Source organism: Rhinolophus sinicus, chromosome 17 (assembly GCF_057876585.1).
Source record: "Rhinolophus sinicus isolate RSI-liver-muscle chromosome 17, RSI-T2T, whole genome shotgun sequence".
In the NCBI taxonomy this organism is placed as follows: domain Eukaryota; kingdom Metazoa; phylum Chordata; class Mammalia; order Chiroptera; family Rhinolophidae; genus Rhinolophus; species Rhinolophus sinicus.
The window spans coordinates 138,324,323-138,339,730 of record NC_142517.1 but is presented as its reverse complement, the minus strand read 5'-3'; the positions used below and the strand labels follow the sequence as shown (position 1 = coordinate 138,339,730).

The 15,408-nt window shown below is 35.2% G+C and overlaps 1 protein-coding gene across 10 annotated transcripts in view; it reads left to right on the top strand.

Moving 5' to 3' along the window:
- Window positions 1–15,408, top strand: part of QTMAN (queuosine-tRNA mannosyltransferase) — a 363,467-nt gene that overhangs the window by 94,673 nt on the left and 253,386 nt on the right. For 4 of the 10 annotated variants that reach the window (XM_074335875.2, XM_074335844.2, XM_074335842.2 and 1 more), the window contains 2 exons: window positions 11,625–11,686; window positions 14,369–14,572. The exons of 1 other annotated variant lie outside the window; for it this stretch is intronic. In XM_074335875.2, the coding sequence (XP_074191976.1) occupies window positions 14,394–14,572 (179 nt within the window). In that variant the 5' untranslated portion in view covers window positions 11,625–11,686; window positions 14,369–14,393. Of the gene's footprint in view, window positions 1–11,624; window positions 11,687–14,368; window positions 14,573–15,408 lie in introns of those variants that run through there. 5 more of the 10 variants (XM_088794460.1, XM_088794459.1, XM_074335878.2 and 2 more) reach the window with 4 other exon arrangements.

The following is a 15,408-nucleotide window of genomic DNA, read 5'->3' as shown; positions in this document are numbered from 1 at the left end:
CACCTCCATCACTTTGGAACACTGTGGACCATGCCTCCCTCCCCCACACCTGGGAGATCAAGGATTTTAGCCTGAATTCTAGAAGAAAGCAAGAGGAGAAAAGGGTTGAATGATTGTTGAGTGAGCCAGGAGTCTCTCCTCCACTTGTCTTTGTCGTTGGATCGTCGGCTCTCTGTACCTCTGGGCTCTTGGTTCATCTTCCTGAAGTAGAACGTGCAGTTGGTCTCTCTTTGAGACCCAGCTCAAATGTTTTATAACATGTATCACTCTGTATTTTAATTTTATTCATGCTTGAGGCCAGAAACTACATTTGGGTCATCTTACTATCACAAAACAGCATAATTTTTAGAATGCAATCATTCAATAAAAGCTTGATGAATAAAACAAATTGGTTTATGCTTTGCACTCACACAAACCTTCTACTTTTTGCACATGCCACGCACATTCCATCTCAGGATCTTGCTATGCCACCTGCCTGGAGAGCTTTAGATCCAGATCTGCAAAGCCCCCCACCCCTCTCTTTTTCTGTTTTCTGTGTAGATGTCATCTCATCGTCAGTGAGGTGTTCTCTGACAACCCTATTTAAAACACTCTCCTTCCCCAACCCCAGTTTTCAGCAACCCTTATCCTCTATTACGCTGTGTTACTTTTCTTTGTCACACCAGCCTCCATCTGATGTACATTTACTTGATAATTGTCTTTTTTTATTATAACTAGAAAGAAATTCCTGTGATAACAGGAACGTAAATTTTGTTGCCTAATTTATCCACAAGCACCTGGAACAATGATGGGCACATAGTAGGCAAAAGAAATATTTGATAAATGAATGAATGGTAAAAATTAGACTGAAAGGATAATAAACATTCATCTGCAGGTTTGTTTATAGGTTTATGAAAGTGATGGTATTGTTATAAGTTTTATAATATCAAGTCATTAATATTGCTCTCAGAAAAATAAAAACAAATTCTATTTTCTATAGATTGTGCCTGTGAAATCTAATTATGGATTAGTATTTGTTTTAAAAATATTTGAATGCCAAGCATATCCAGTAAGAAAACACTTTTATTATCCATGCCAGCTTAATTTTTAAGGCAGTGAAATGGAAGACTGTCGTTTCAGCAAGCAACTTATTTTCATTTGTGAGAATGGAATATTTTGAATATTCTAATTGATTTTTGAGGATGATTTTACAAGAAAATAATGCTTGTTTCTGTACACTGTATATTTGCCTTTACAACAGAAAGAAACAAGGAACGAGCATGGCAAATATTTGCTCAAAAAGGTGTGAGCTAATAAGTGACTTTGGATAAATGTCAGGAGGCAGGTCATCAGTCCCAACGTAAAAGGTACCTTTTGGGATATGGAAAACTTGAAAGAAGACCTCATTTTAAAAACTAATTTTATGTGTATATTTAAAGTTAGCAAAGAGATTGCAGACTGTTTATCATGAACTCAAGCTTCTCTTTCATTGTATTTTACTGCAAATTCACTTGGATATTTTTCTAGAAATCTTAAGTCTGTAATTTGGCAGTAAAAAAGTTGGTTATCAAATCAATATTATTATATGGCTTTTAGTGTCATAAGAATTCCCTTTTGGAAACCCATAAAAACTCATTTTTCTCATCATAAACTTTATCTGTCACTTTTCTATAAGGTCAGAGTACTAATGTTGGAGGTGATCTGCTCTGGGCCAGAGAGGCAACAAAGTGGTAATAAAGTTAAAAAATGCCACACGGAGCTTTCTAAAGATTGGGATTTCTTTTTCATACCAACTTCCTGCTTATTTTAAAACATGGAACGTTATATATTGATAGGTGTATTCTTCGTGTCCCTTTAAAAATAGATGAAATGATAAGCTTGTCTTTGTTTTTGCGCTTGCATATTTCATATTTTAGTAGTATTTTTGTATTTTCTGGAGGTTAATTCTGAAATATATACGTTTAGCGGTAGATTGTTTTCTTTCTAGATTTGTAAGTTACGTTTTTCAGTATAGATGGTTTTAAAAATGAAATATGATGAAACACAGTTGCATTGGAAAACAATTCCAGTAGAATGGAGTTAGTTCTTAGTACTTGAAAATGAAACATGGTGTTAAAGTTGTAGAAAGTACTAGAACCTGGAGGTTCCATTTGAAAACATTTCTCTTCCAAGTCTGAGTTGCCACTGGGTTAATGTTTATTGAGTATCCATTCACTTATTGCATGTATATAAATACAGCAAATATCTGAATGGTTATGAGGAGACAGGGTTTTAAAATGACAAGACTGTGTCTCTAGTAGATCAGTCTCTTTTTTTTTTAACATGTGTAACACATATGGATGATTATGCAATAACATTTTTTTCTGCTTTCTTAATGCAGACACTTAGGAAATTAAGTGTGAAACTAGAAGTTTTCAATTTTATTCACCTTAATTAAATATCTTCCCTTATTTCAAGAACCATACTTAATTATTTAAGGCACAAATTAATTTTGACATTTTACTTGAACTGCAAAACTTTGAGTTTGTGCTATACTTCCTCATGTTCCTATTCAAAATTTAAGTACCAGAAGAGTATTTCAGTTTCTAATATACTCTGTCAAAGTATAGCTCCATTTTCCGTCTATATAAGTAAAGATCTTGATCTGTTTACAATGATCTAAATTCAAGTACATTTTTTAATTAATTGAGTATTACTTTTATTTCATGTTTTAGACAAGCAGTATTTGCAAAACCAAATTATAGTGTTTGTGAATAACTATAACCCTATTAGCTTAACTCTTGCTGATTAATTTAACCCTTGCTTTCTAATAAAAAAATTTATAGCAATAGTAGTTAAAATAATTTGAAAAGTACTTTTAAAGTCCTGAATGGGAGGGAGTAAGCCTTTAGTAATTGGTTTATTTCACACAATTTGGCCTCTTTCCCTAAAGTTAAGAAAAATTTATAGTTTCTTTTAATTGCACATTGAAACATATTCATTGAAGATAACTTGAAGAATAAAATGAAACACAAAGAGGAAAACGAAATCACTCATATTTCTACCGTAAATGATTATGTCTACGTGTGAGCATGTGTGCTCTCTCATTTTTGTACATTCGTTTCGTTATATATTTTTATATATCCATTTCATTTATTTATGCAATAGTGAAACATTTTCCATGACAATAAATGTTCTTCATTATGGCTTTTGATCATAATAATTTAATAGTAAGAGATTCCTTTTGTTGGAGATTTTGATTGATTTTAATTTTGGACAAAGACTTCAATAAAGATTTCCAGGGTTAATTATTAAAAGTGGTACTGTTGAATCAAAAGATATGCACAGTTTTCAAGCTTTATGTATTAGTAGAGTAGATAGCAGCCTTCAGTCTACCTTTCCAGGGTTTGACAAGGGTCTTTTTAATTCACAAACTATTCTCATGTACCTTGCCGATGGCTGTAATTTTGTTATTACCTGTTGCTCCCTTGTAACACACAAGTACTCTTGGGAGAGGTAACTCATTGCTCCTGGCAGGCATTTACTGGGAACAACATGAAGGAATTTATCTGGTATTTTAAATTTAGTTCTTGCCATAAAGTTTGGAAACAACTGGGGGTGGGCAGGGCAAGGGACATTAGTGCATTGAGCAAGTGGAATGATAAGCGGAAGCAAAGTATTCCTTTACTTCAGTTCCGCTAAGATCAATTGAATGACTATTACATAAAATCCAGTATATTATGTACCTAGTTTTAGGAGTTCAATTTATAATCGCTCTCTACAGTGACTGAAGCTGTTTGTTAACTGTGAATGCTAATTAATCCAGTAGAGAGATTTATGGTCCCAGATATGGTGCATATATATGCTGGATAGAGATGCAAGAGGGAATTAATTAACTCCTAAGCAACCTTACTCTGTTTGAACACACTGTTTGCAAAGTGTGAAATTACTTCCTTAAGAGATGATGAGGATGAGTGTGAGTTTGGGTAGTTTGCAAAGGATCCTCTTTACTGTAGGGTCTCTGCTTCATTAGACACAATATTTATATCACTGGAATGTGTCCTTGAAGAACAGGTTGATAAAGAGATAATAGTGACAGACAAGGCCACTAAATAGATAAAAGTCATAGTGCTTGCTCCAATCAGGAAACTGAGCTCTTGCTACTTATCTTTTCCTCAGTGGAAACTTGTGTGTCAGATGATATGGGCAAGTCTGTGCTTCCTCTGCAGAGACTATGGAGAATAATATCTTTTAGAAATTATATGCTGTTGGCTGTGTATGCCTGTGTATACCTCAATGCTCTCAATCCTAAATATCTTCAGGATTTTAAAATCCCAGTCTATTATTATCAGACTGACTCTTTTTCTTATAATAGTGGGTAGCTAATAATATGCCCCTTGTGATATTTAAAAATAGTGATACAGCTCTCGTTACCACATCTATTAGCCCCAGATTTACTCAGCTCCAGTCTAAACTGGTCTCCTAGGCTTTTAAAAAGTATCATTAACAATGTGTAGACTGTCCAGTTTTTCTAGTGTTGGCTTCTTAACCCATCAGCAAATGTCTTAGACCATTGACAAAGTCAGGAGATTCTTGAAACAGATATGGCAATTAGAAAAAAAAACAAAAAACTTGCAATAAATAAATAGAAGAAAATATACTTTTAACTAATCCTACTTCTCATAAATTTCTATATTCATGTGGAACTTTGGAGACGAGAGAATGGTCATGAAATATTTTAATTGATATACATCTTTAAAACATGGTTTCATTGATTTGAATCTTAAAAGACAGATGCTAATACTGGCTTTACCTCACACTTCCTAACACCATTTAAAAACTCTTGTCACTGCAGGCTGACTTTCACTTACATCAAATGAATATTAAAAATATTAAAAGTGTCTAACATCGGTACTAAGGATATCTATTTCTAGCGTTTTCAGTCCTGTATGGAAATTTCTCTTTCTTCTCCCAAGTGTTAACTGATATTCTTTTGCCTCCCAAGCTGCTAGGTTTTTGCATTTCTTTTAAGTTGATTCCCCCTCACTGATAAATAGATTGAGTTGTGAGATTATGCCCTTTTCATTTTTCACTGGAAGTGAATAAATCCAGAACTTTATTCTTGGTGACATTTATTTCAACTCATCAAGCGAATGCCACCCATGTCTGCCTGGGTTGCTGCACTTCAAATAGAACGTTGAGAATGTTTGTGTGTTAGAGTAGCTCGGCTATTTCTGTTTCCAAATAACTGAAAATGTGATCTGTGCCTCCCTTTTGGAGAGGGAAACCTCTCAACAATTTTTTATTTAGTTAATAAGGACTACGTTCTTAAAAGTGTTAATGAAACTCACCAGTTCCAGAATAATTAGTCATTTTATTTTAAACTTCCTTGGTGTGTATATTTATAATTACCTTGCTCACATCAAATGTGAGTTAAATTTTGACATAGAAACCAAGGTAATGCTTGTGTCCAATAAAAAACTGCTAGTCTAAGGATTAAATCAGTTGAACCCTTCCAGGTCATAGACATGACTGTCCTTGTGTTAAATATTCTTGTAGCATCCAGTCAGCTCAGAGATAGTTGCCCACGGCATGAAACATGGCTTCTAAAACCCTCAGGAGGGCTGCTGGCAGAACTGTTTTCCTTAGACTGAAGTGTGGCATTTCAAATACAGTAAGATGCCACCTGGTACATTCAGATGATGATAGAATGTGTGTATCAGATTCTATCTGTGAGAGCAAATAGTAATCAATGGTAGTAAGGGATGATGGTGGTTGATAATACAGATCTTTGATGAATTAGGAAGAATTGTCAATGCCATTGCGGAAGGGCTTTATGATGTATTGACTCAACCCACATTTGTTGAACAGGTTCTGTTTGCTCAGTGTTGTGGATATCGGGGTAAGCAAGCAGGCCTGGTCACTGCCCTCCTGGGACTTAATGTGCAGTTAAGATATGGATATTATACAGTCTCTCATGTAAGTATAGCCAACAAGTGATAAGTACAGAGAAGTACTATAGGTGGTTATATCAAGCAGACTCGGACTTGGATGGCGACTGTAGTCAATTATGATGTAGAATCAACATACCTATAGGACTGACCTCTCTTCCTACACCAAACCTTTCTTATATGAATCTTGGATACTGTCTTTCATCCTAGTCCTTAAGGCCTATTATCCTAACAAAAAGGGGTCAGTCTAGAGCCTGGTGTGAAGGATAAGGGTTGTGTGGGGTCAGGGCAGGGATAATTGTGCAGGACTCTGGAAGGAACCACCAGAGATTAGAACAAAGGCTTGAGTTTTCCCGCCCTAACTGTATACTATTCGGTTCTGTGTGACTTACACCACTGATGTCCTAGTTATAAACTATTCGGAGTTATTATTAAATATAATATGTAATAAATATATTTATCGTCTTATAGTAACATTTATATTCCACATGCTTATAAATATATGCTGCAGTATATCTCATATTAATAATGACTAAACATTGATATTTAATCCCAAATCTTTAAAGACTTCTTAGAAAATGGAGGTACCTTTTACTTATGTCATATCACATGCCTGCAGGGAAGTAGAACAGGAAGATATACTCATATGAATATGGGCTCAGAACACCCTTGCTTTGTCACTTACTCTGTGTGATGCTAAGATTCTCCATTGCTTCCTCTGTAAAAAGGTGGTTGAACAATGGTGCCAACATTCCCTAGTGTGATACACTCGGGCTTCTTCACTTAGATATCCACATCCGAATGGGTCAGATGACCCGCTTTTCTCCCACTGAACTGATTTGCAGCCCCTCTCAGGAAGGTGGAAGGCTTGGAGAAATGCCTTCTTGAGAAAGCAAATACATTATTCATCTTGTCAAACTTTTATAAAATGAATAATTGTTGGCAGAAAGTATTTAAAGATATCTTTTTTCTTCCCCGTTAAATAAAAACCTAATTACTAAATGTGGAATGGGATCTCCAGATTGATGGTGAGGGAATTGGCTTCTCATCCAACTTCCACTTCCAGTATTATACTAGGATGACGATAGGTCAAACAGAATAAAAAACTGCAGGTGATTTTCAAAATTCGTGGCTCTCACAGATACACTCTTAGGCCATCAAACTTGCTGTGACTTAGAATTCAATTGCTTATGGTGTTTCTCTTATTTCTTTAATCATTGTTACTTCTATTGTATTAGTAGGTTAAGATAAACACACATTCGCATAAAAATTTACTATTTCCAATAAATTCTGATTTCTGTGAACAATAAGAAAAAAGAGTCATTTGAAAGAGAATATAATAAAAACGTGCTCATATACTGGCTGCTTGATTTAGTTTAGACTTCAGGAACACTGAGAAATCATTAGAAGCAAGTGCTGTGTGACACTTGTTTGCTTGGGACCTATGCTAAGTGAAAGCAACGTACTTTAAAGGCAGAATCAACTTCCTATTTCCTCCCGATTTTCAGTTCCACGCTTACAGAAACTTAGTGACAGTCACTACGTGCCAAATCATGGGGTAGCCCCCAGGAAAATAATGTCATGGTCCCATCCTCCAGATTTTCAGTCCCATCGGGAAGCAAGACAAGGAAATAGAGTGAAACAAGTGTACCAGTCGATACTGTACAAAGTAGAAAGGAAGTCATGTTTAAGAGAAGTTCAGGGAAAGGCTTCACAGAATTGATGATTCATGAGCAGAAATTTTAAGAAAAGTTCACTAGGTGAACACAAAGACAAGGCTAACGGAAAAGAGATAAAGGTGTGAAGTCATAGAAGTGTAACATAGCTGTGTGAAAGTGAGTGCTTGGTGTTGCTACAGTGCAGTCTGGGGAAGTGTGGGACGAGGGATGGAAGTAGGAGAAGGGGAAATGAGGCTGTAGTGAGGAGGAAGGAAGGGGCCAGAAAAGGCAGGGAACTGCCATGTGTAGCACCTTAGGTTTTATCTGTAAGTGACGGAGACCTGTTGCAGATGTTTGAACATGTCACTTCTTGGTCAGATTTGCATTTTGGAAGGTTATTTGTGGCTGGTTTATGGAAAGTGATGTGACGGGAACCAGATTGTATGGGAGCATAGAGAGGTAATTAAAAGGGTAATGCAATAGTTCAAATGAGTGATGAGATGATTTTCTGGTGTAAAATTTTCTATTGATCCATACATATACTGCCACGTTTTAAAGTGTCAGCAAATTGAAAATATTTTTAGTATTCAGGAGAACTAATTAATTGCTACTTTTATAGTTTGAAAGTAATAGCAATGAAAAATTGAAAGAGGGTTCGTATTTTATTTGTCACTGAAATTGAACCCGTAAACTTATCACAAAAATTTTTCATAGTTATAATTTTGCTTTGTAATGTGGAATGTAACTACAAAAATGTAAGGTAATGAATTTGTAATATGTACACATCTATTTATATGTGGAAATTATGCATATTTGAAAACAAGTGAATGATGTGAGACTGCAGGTATGTGTAAGTATTTGTTGCATTTGCATTTATTACTGACACTTATAACAAAGACTTTGTATCAATTCAAGTCATGGAATAAGTGCCTGATATTTTTAAGCAGAAAGTTAAATTCCAAATCAAGAAAGAATGAAAATATTTGTTAGGGTACATTAAATAGCCATATATGCATAGAAGATTGTAATTTTGAAAAGACATGTATTTAATAAATGATCATCGCAAATCATATAATTGGAAAAGTACCTTTTAAAATAGCTTTGAAATGTCTCAAAACAGCATAAGTCTTCTTAGCAAATCTTGGTTTTGGTACATATTCCTCAGTTCTCAGTTACCTAAACAGGAAACAAAAGTTAAGAGTTGAAGAAATTAGAACATCCATAGCATTGTGGGGGGAAAAAGTATTAGAGGGTTACATCTTTTTCAGTATGAATCCAGTATATATATTTTAAATGTTGCTATTTAAGACCTCAGTACTATAGAAGTTATCATAAATGTTGGGTTGTATGTGCAATAATCAAGTACTGTAATAATTATTAGTTTCTGTGATGCGTTTTCTTCAATTCAAACTAGTGCTCAGGAATCGGATTCATCCCTTACTATTAGCTAGACTTTCTTTAATTATCTAGCATATTGTCAGTACCTATAGTTTTAGGATTGTTATTACTCTGCATTTGATGCCAGATTATATTTCAGTCTTCAGAGGTTACATTGAGGTTTTACAGGTTGGGAGGAATTTGCTATGTTTTATTTTTATGAAAAGTTTTTTTAAAAATAACTTTTTTTCATAGAATCTGTTTATTGTTGTCTCTTCCTCCCCCCCCCCCATGATAATTGAATGTAGTGTAATGCTTTGAGGACACATCTCTTAGCAAAATGTGTTTTTGTTACATATTCATCCTTTATAGGTTCTGTTAGGGGACTCAGTGGTGACATGTTTCAAAGCAGAAATCTTTTCATGCTTATTTCTTACTATTTAATGAGATTTCAGGTATATTTTAACAACTGGGGTTTCCCTGATGAATCATTAAAATAAGTGAGTGGGCTGGAAGGTAATACTAACTTTTCTCAGTACTGCCCTATTTTATTCTGCTGGGTTATTAGTTGTTTTTTTAACTAGGACCTGGGTGTGTTGGAGTTGGTGGGTGGAGGTGCAGGAGGGAAGGGGTCAGTAAGAAAATACCAGGTAAACCTCTGGTGACCTATTGGGAAATCCTACTCAAATTTTACTTTCCACAACTTAAAGCATTTAGTTTTTAAGCTCACTGAGTTTTGCTCTGCCAAACTTAGTTTTTCAAATATTGTTTATAGGCAAATAGAAAATATATTTTCAACAATTGATTGAGGTGTAAGGTATCAAGCCATGTGTGGATTAGCCTGTGGAATCAATTTCTCATGTGTGTGGGATTAAAACCGTCATCACCGAAACCATACCTTCCTACAACTGATAGCAGTAAGGTGTCTGTGGAATATATTAATACAACAATTCTTGTGACTTAAAATTATTCCTTGGTGTTTGGTTGGAAAATTATTTAAATATTACAGGTAACTGAATTGACATCACGTACTCATATGAGGGCCAATCATGGGTTTCTGATATGACTTAGATTTAGTTTTAAAAAATCCACATGATGTATTTATACCTAGCAAATCTTTTTCAATAAATCATTGGCATGTTGCAAATTTCCTTTATCTATACTGTTAAAATTAATACTCAACTACCATAGCAGCTGTAACTGCTAGAGGAGGTAGACAAAAATGTAGTTCACCATGAAAATGATCATGGCTCAGGGAATAAAGAAATTGGGTCAAGCTGAAAATAAATGCAGGTACAATGACAAAAAGTTTTAATAAAAATTTAAAAATATTCACAGCATTGGTTTCAGGCTAGTTTTGTTCTCGGTGATCTTATCAATGCAGTATTAGTTTTAATTGAGATGACTCTAATGACACTTTTTCATTTTGGTAAAAATGTTGATATGAAATGCTATTGTGATTTTTCACTTTCTGCTCCCTTTTAATAATTATAAATACAATTTTTTTGGAAAGGTAGGTAATTCTTCGATCATTTTGACCTCTTGTGATCGTAAGTAGAATTTGAAATTGTTTAAAATTTCTGTGCCATAGCTCTCACTTTGACTCATTTTATGTCACCAGTTTAATGTTTAGCATTTAACTATGTATCATTAAATCGTAGTATTGATAATGAATTAAATTTCCTTAAAACTATAATGGTATAGTAGATTCTCATTCATCTGGTATATCTGGGGAATAAAATATGCTGAAGAAATTAGTTTTTTTTTTCTTTCTTTTTTTTAACTGAAGCTTACTTGTTTCAGCAGAAAAACTTAAAAGTTGATAAAAAATATATCTGAACCATTTTATATGTTCTTTTAGGGAATAAGAATGGATTGGCCATTTACTCTTTTCTTAATGTCATAAAATACCATCTTTGTAGTGTCAGGCAGAATGGACTTGGGCTTTCTGATTTGTATTTGTTGTCTAATATAAGAAATTGTTTTTTTAATATTTATTTATTTATTATTATTATTATTATTTTTGCTGTTTCTTTTAAAATGCTGCACTAATTCTGATAGACTAAGTCAGTTTAAATGTTTCAAGGTTTAATGTCTGTGGGGTACATGTACTAATGCTTTCATAGGTTCGTTCACCCAGACACCTGTGCAAGACATTTACCTGTGTGTAGGCTCACCCATCATCTTCTGGCAAATACTTGGCCACAGCCACAGCCATAGCCTCAGTCGTGAAGGAGGCACTCTCCTTGCTTTGGTAATAGTACTCTCAGTGTTGAGGCCCTATTACTGCTGCTCCCTAGCACTCACTCCCTGGTAGCCATTGCTAGTGGTACGAATGTCTGTATTCATCTGGCTTACTTGTGAGCATATGTGATGTCAGGGTTGCAGTTTTCTGGGAGTATTTCTAACATGGGCAAATAATGTATTCCCTTTATCTTTTAGCAAATGCTAGCATAACAGCAAAAATCCTTTCTTAACAAAATGTTTTTCTGTTTTTTTTTTTTTTTTTTTACCTCATGCTTATTTGTTTCAAGCAGTGTTTTCTTAAACAAAACTAAGCACAGCTTAAGTATTTGAACTATTCTTTAATGTGCTGGGGTGACATTTGGTTTGAATCTTATATTTAAAAATCAGCTTCTTCTCTTTTGTTTGCACCTAATGGGAATCATCTTTCTTCCAGGTTGTGTTTTAAGAAGACCATAGGGAAGAACACTTTTTCTTGCTGTAGAAGTTGCAATAGAAGTAAGTGGGGGAACTGCCAGGATATGTCTGTCTCCATGAAACAAGTAGAACAAATTTCCATGAATCAAAGCCACTAAGTATAGTTTTCAGAGCTGGTAGGACATAGTTACTCTCCCTAGAAAAATACCCCAAATGCAGGCACACCCTTTGGCCACTAGAAAAATGCTCAAGTAAACGCTAGTTCAAACCTGTACATTTCACTCTTCTTACTGAGCTATTAAAGGGGTGGAAATCTACTATAGCTATAATCTTTTTTTCCCCTTTTCTATTTTTCAACCTCCCACGTGCTTGGTGTTCAGTTCTGCTTAGTGAGTGTCTTGAATCTACAACAGCACCTACACATACTGCCTCCACAGTGGCTGATGGTTTGCAGATAACACATGATTCAGACCCATAAGAAACATCTGTAAATATATGGCATGATACATGCTCTAGATTCATCATGGAAAAGGGCAGAGTAATGAAGAATCAGAAAGCTATTTTCCCCCCTAATATCGATGTAGCTTTCTTTGAGGTTATATGAGTGACATATTCTTTCGAGTGGTTTATATCACATTTCATCACTGGGGGAAATAGCTCAGGACATTTTTACAAGAGGTGGTTAGAGACCTTTTAAGGATATACGGGGCATACACACCTTAGCATGATTAGGTCAGAGGAAATGAAGCAAGATGGGAGGTATCTGGATGTGAGCTAGTAAGCAAATTAATGTTAAACTGCTTTTATTCTTTCTTGAAACCTTTGATATAATTTTCAGAGTTGCCTTTTATTGGTCTCTCTAGTTACTTTCTAGAATTTTTCTCCTGTTGAAGGATTCGTGGCTACCATTTTATTAAACTTGGAGAATGTTTAGTAACTTTTTGAACATTGCATTATTAGACTTAAAGACTCCAGGTGGCCTAAAAAATCAAGCCTCTGCATACCTCAACCTCTGAGCTTACCTCTTACCCACAAAACCTGCACGGCTCTCAAAATCGTATTTGAAATGCAAGCTGCTGATGAGGAATGAGTAATGCCCACTGCATTTCAGATGCATGTGTATATCTATCTTCCCCGCCTGTTCTTGGTGGATATGGGGTCGTGGTTGAATATTACTCATTTTAAAATACTAGGGGAATTTGAAGGTAACCTTTCTCCTTGAGTAAGGTGATTTATACTAATAATGGGAGGGGCAAAAATACCTTTTACTGATTGTAAGTTACTATGCTTCAATTTTATCGTCACAACACCTGTCTCCATTTTAGAGAAGGCAAGACTGAGTCCTACAAAGTTAGGTAACTTGTCCAAACCGAGGTCATACAGCTAGAAAGTGACAGAGCTGAGCTTCAAACTTGTATCACCCTGACCCCAGAATTTATGCTTTTCCCACCTGAGGTACACTGCTTCTTATTTTGCACATAAGTGAAATATATACTTGGATATTTTTTCGCAAAACTGCTCATTGGAAGATTCAGACATCAATAAGCTTTTTTCTTTTCTACTTTAGTCATTTCTTTGAGAACTATTTGACACTTTTTGCTTTGACATGCAATTTAAGTAGGCATTGTTTTGCCTGAACAAGGTGAAGTACAGTTTTATTAGCGAAGAGCATCACTGAGATGTTGAGAATAATTATTTTGTGGAACAACATTATTAAGAAAAGCAATATGCTGTTTAATGAGTGCCATTTACTTGTCATAAAGAAAAATTCAAACATCTGGAATATTTTTTAAACAATGTCGTATTTATGTTTCATCCTTCTAGCAGGAAATAGCATATAATTTGAAATGTATTGAAAGTTTTTATATTCATACATATATTTTCATTTCACTGAATACATTAACAAAAATCATATTATTAAAATAAAAAAAATTGCTTGATAGCCAACCCTCTGTGATGGATATTTGACCATGTTTTAAAAAATAACATTATTTATCCCTCTAATGGGTGTGTTGTTTAAAGAAAGTTTGTAGAAACCTTGCTAATTCGCAGGCATACAGCTTTACCCTACTTTTTTCATCTTTCTTTGGGGATGGGATATATACATTTGTGGGGAAGTGGTCACGGTATGTCCAGTGTCTCAAGAAATTGTATCCTAAGATTTATTTATAACACTGGAGAATTGAGATTTGAATATGAATGTGCTTTCTTCTAAGTATGGATTGGGGGTATTGATAGCTGGGGAATTTAAAGACAGATTAATATGAGAGTTACAGAGTCAGAGAATTTCTGAACTGGAAAGGGCCTTACAAATGAAGGCTCTTGGAGTGTCCAAGACTAGACAGAGATGTAGGCCAAGCCAGTTCTAAGGTTACTGAGTCAGGGTCAGAACCATTTCACCCAGGAAGGGAGCGATCACAGCAGGAGAGGACCTTACACTTCCTTGGGTAGGAGAAAATACTGAATTGTTTTGGAAGTAATCTTAGGGCATGAAGAAAACAGAAATCAGTAAAAGAAAGCCTCCTATATTTCTTCCTACTAACACGAGAGATGTAAAAATATTGATTACAAAAATATCAGCCGTAAGTCTTACATACTGTTTTAAAAAGTGGGACAAGCCTATTTGAAAAGAATATAATAATGTGTGTGTAAATTATTTGTATTTGCTTTTTGGATGTAATATTTTAACTTATATTTATGAAAATAATCTTTATACATATATACATATGTTTGAAAAAAAATTTTTTTTTGCCCATCATCTAGAATCTGTGAAGGTTTGAAAGGGCCAATGAGTGTTCTCATCATCGAGGCATTCTATGGAGGGTCCCATAAACAGCTGGTGGATCTGCTCCAAGAAGACTTGGAAAACTGTGTCCTTTATACCCTTCCTGCAAAGAAGTGGCATTGGAGAGCACGGACATCGGCTTTGTACTTCTCCCAGAATATTCCTATGAGTGAGCATTACAGGTAATCAGAGCTCAGGCCGTTTTTAATGTCCCCTTTATAAGCATGTTGCTTCTCTCTTGGCATCCATGAGATTTTCTGCAACTATGTAATTGGTCAGTCTGACTGTAGTAGAGACAGCGAAGCAGCAGAGTACATGACAATCTGAGGACACCTAGTTGGTAGAAAAGTGGCCTCATTTAGAATCTACATACCTTTTCTAATTTGTCTTGTGATTTTATCACATGCACAAGTGTGGGTGTGGAGGGCATATTTTTGGCCCGAGAGACTTGATCGTGGGCACATTGGTGGTTGTTTTGTTTTGTTTTTGTTTTTGTTTTTTTTGGTTCCAATGCCTCTTTTAGTGAGTATGCTGTTTTAGGAGCTAAGGTTTCAAAAATGGATATGATCAAGGTCTATATACTTACAGGCTGTAAAGATGATTGAGGTAGAGACTGACCAGTAAGTGCAATGAGAGTATGAAAAAGGGAGAAGTTGGTTTTTACTGTGCCAAACTGCAGGCGGCTTTACAGTTTGGTAATCTTTGCTTAATTTTGAAGGATGAATAGATTTGGGGAATGCAGACCTCAATTATGAATTCTGATTTATTATGACGTGGGGACGAGGGCCACCTATTAGAAAGACTTATGGACACACTGAAAAGTTGGATGAGAAATACTGATTACAGTTTTAGGAGGAACAAGTAGCATGGAAGCCCCCTGAACATGTCACCTGCTTTATACTCTATTCGTAATGGATTGCCATGTGTCTCCTGATTGTCAAATAGTGGAAGATTGTCCTACTGTGCTTTCCGTATCTGGTGCTCTTGATTGCATTGTTTTAGGCAGGAGTGGGGAGTG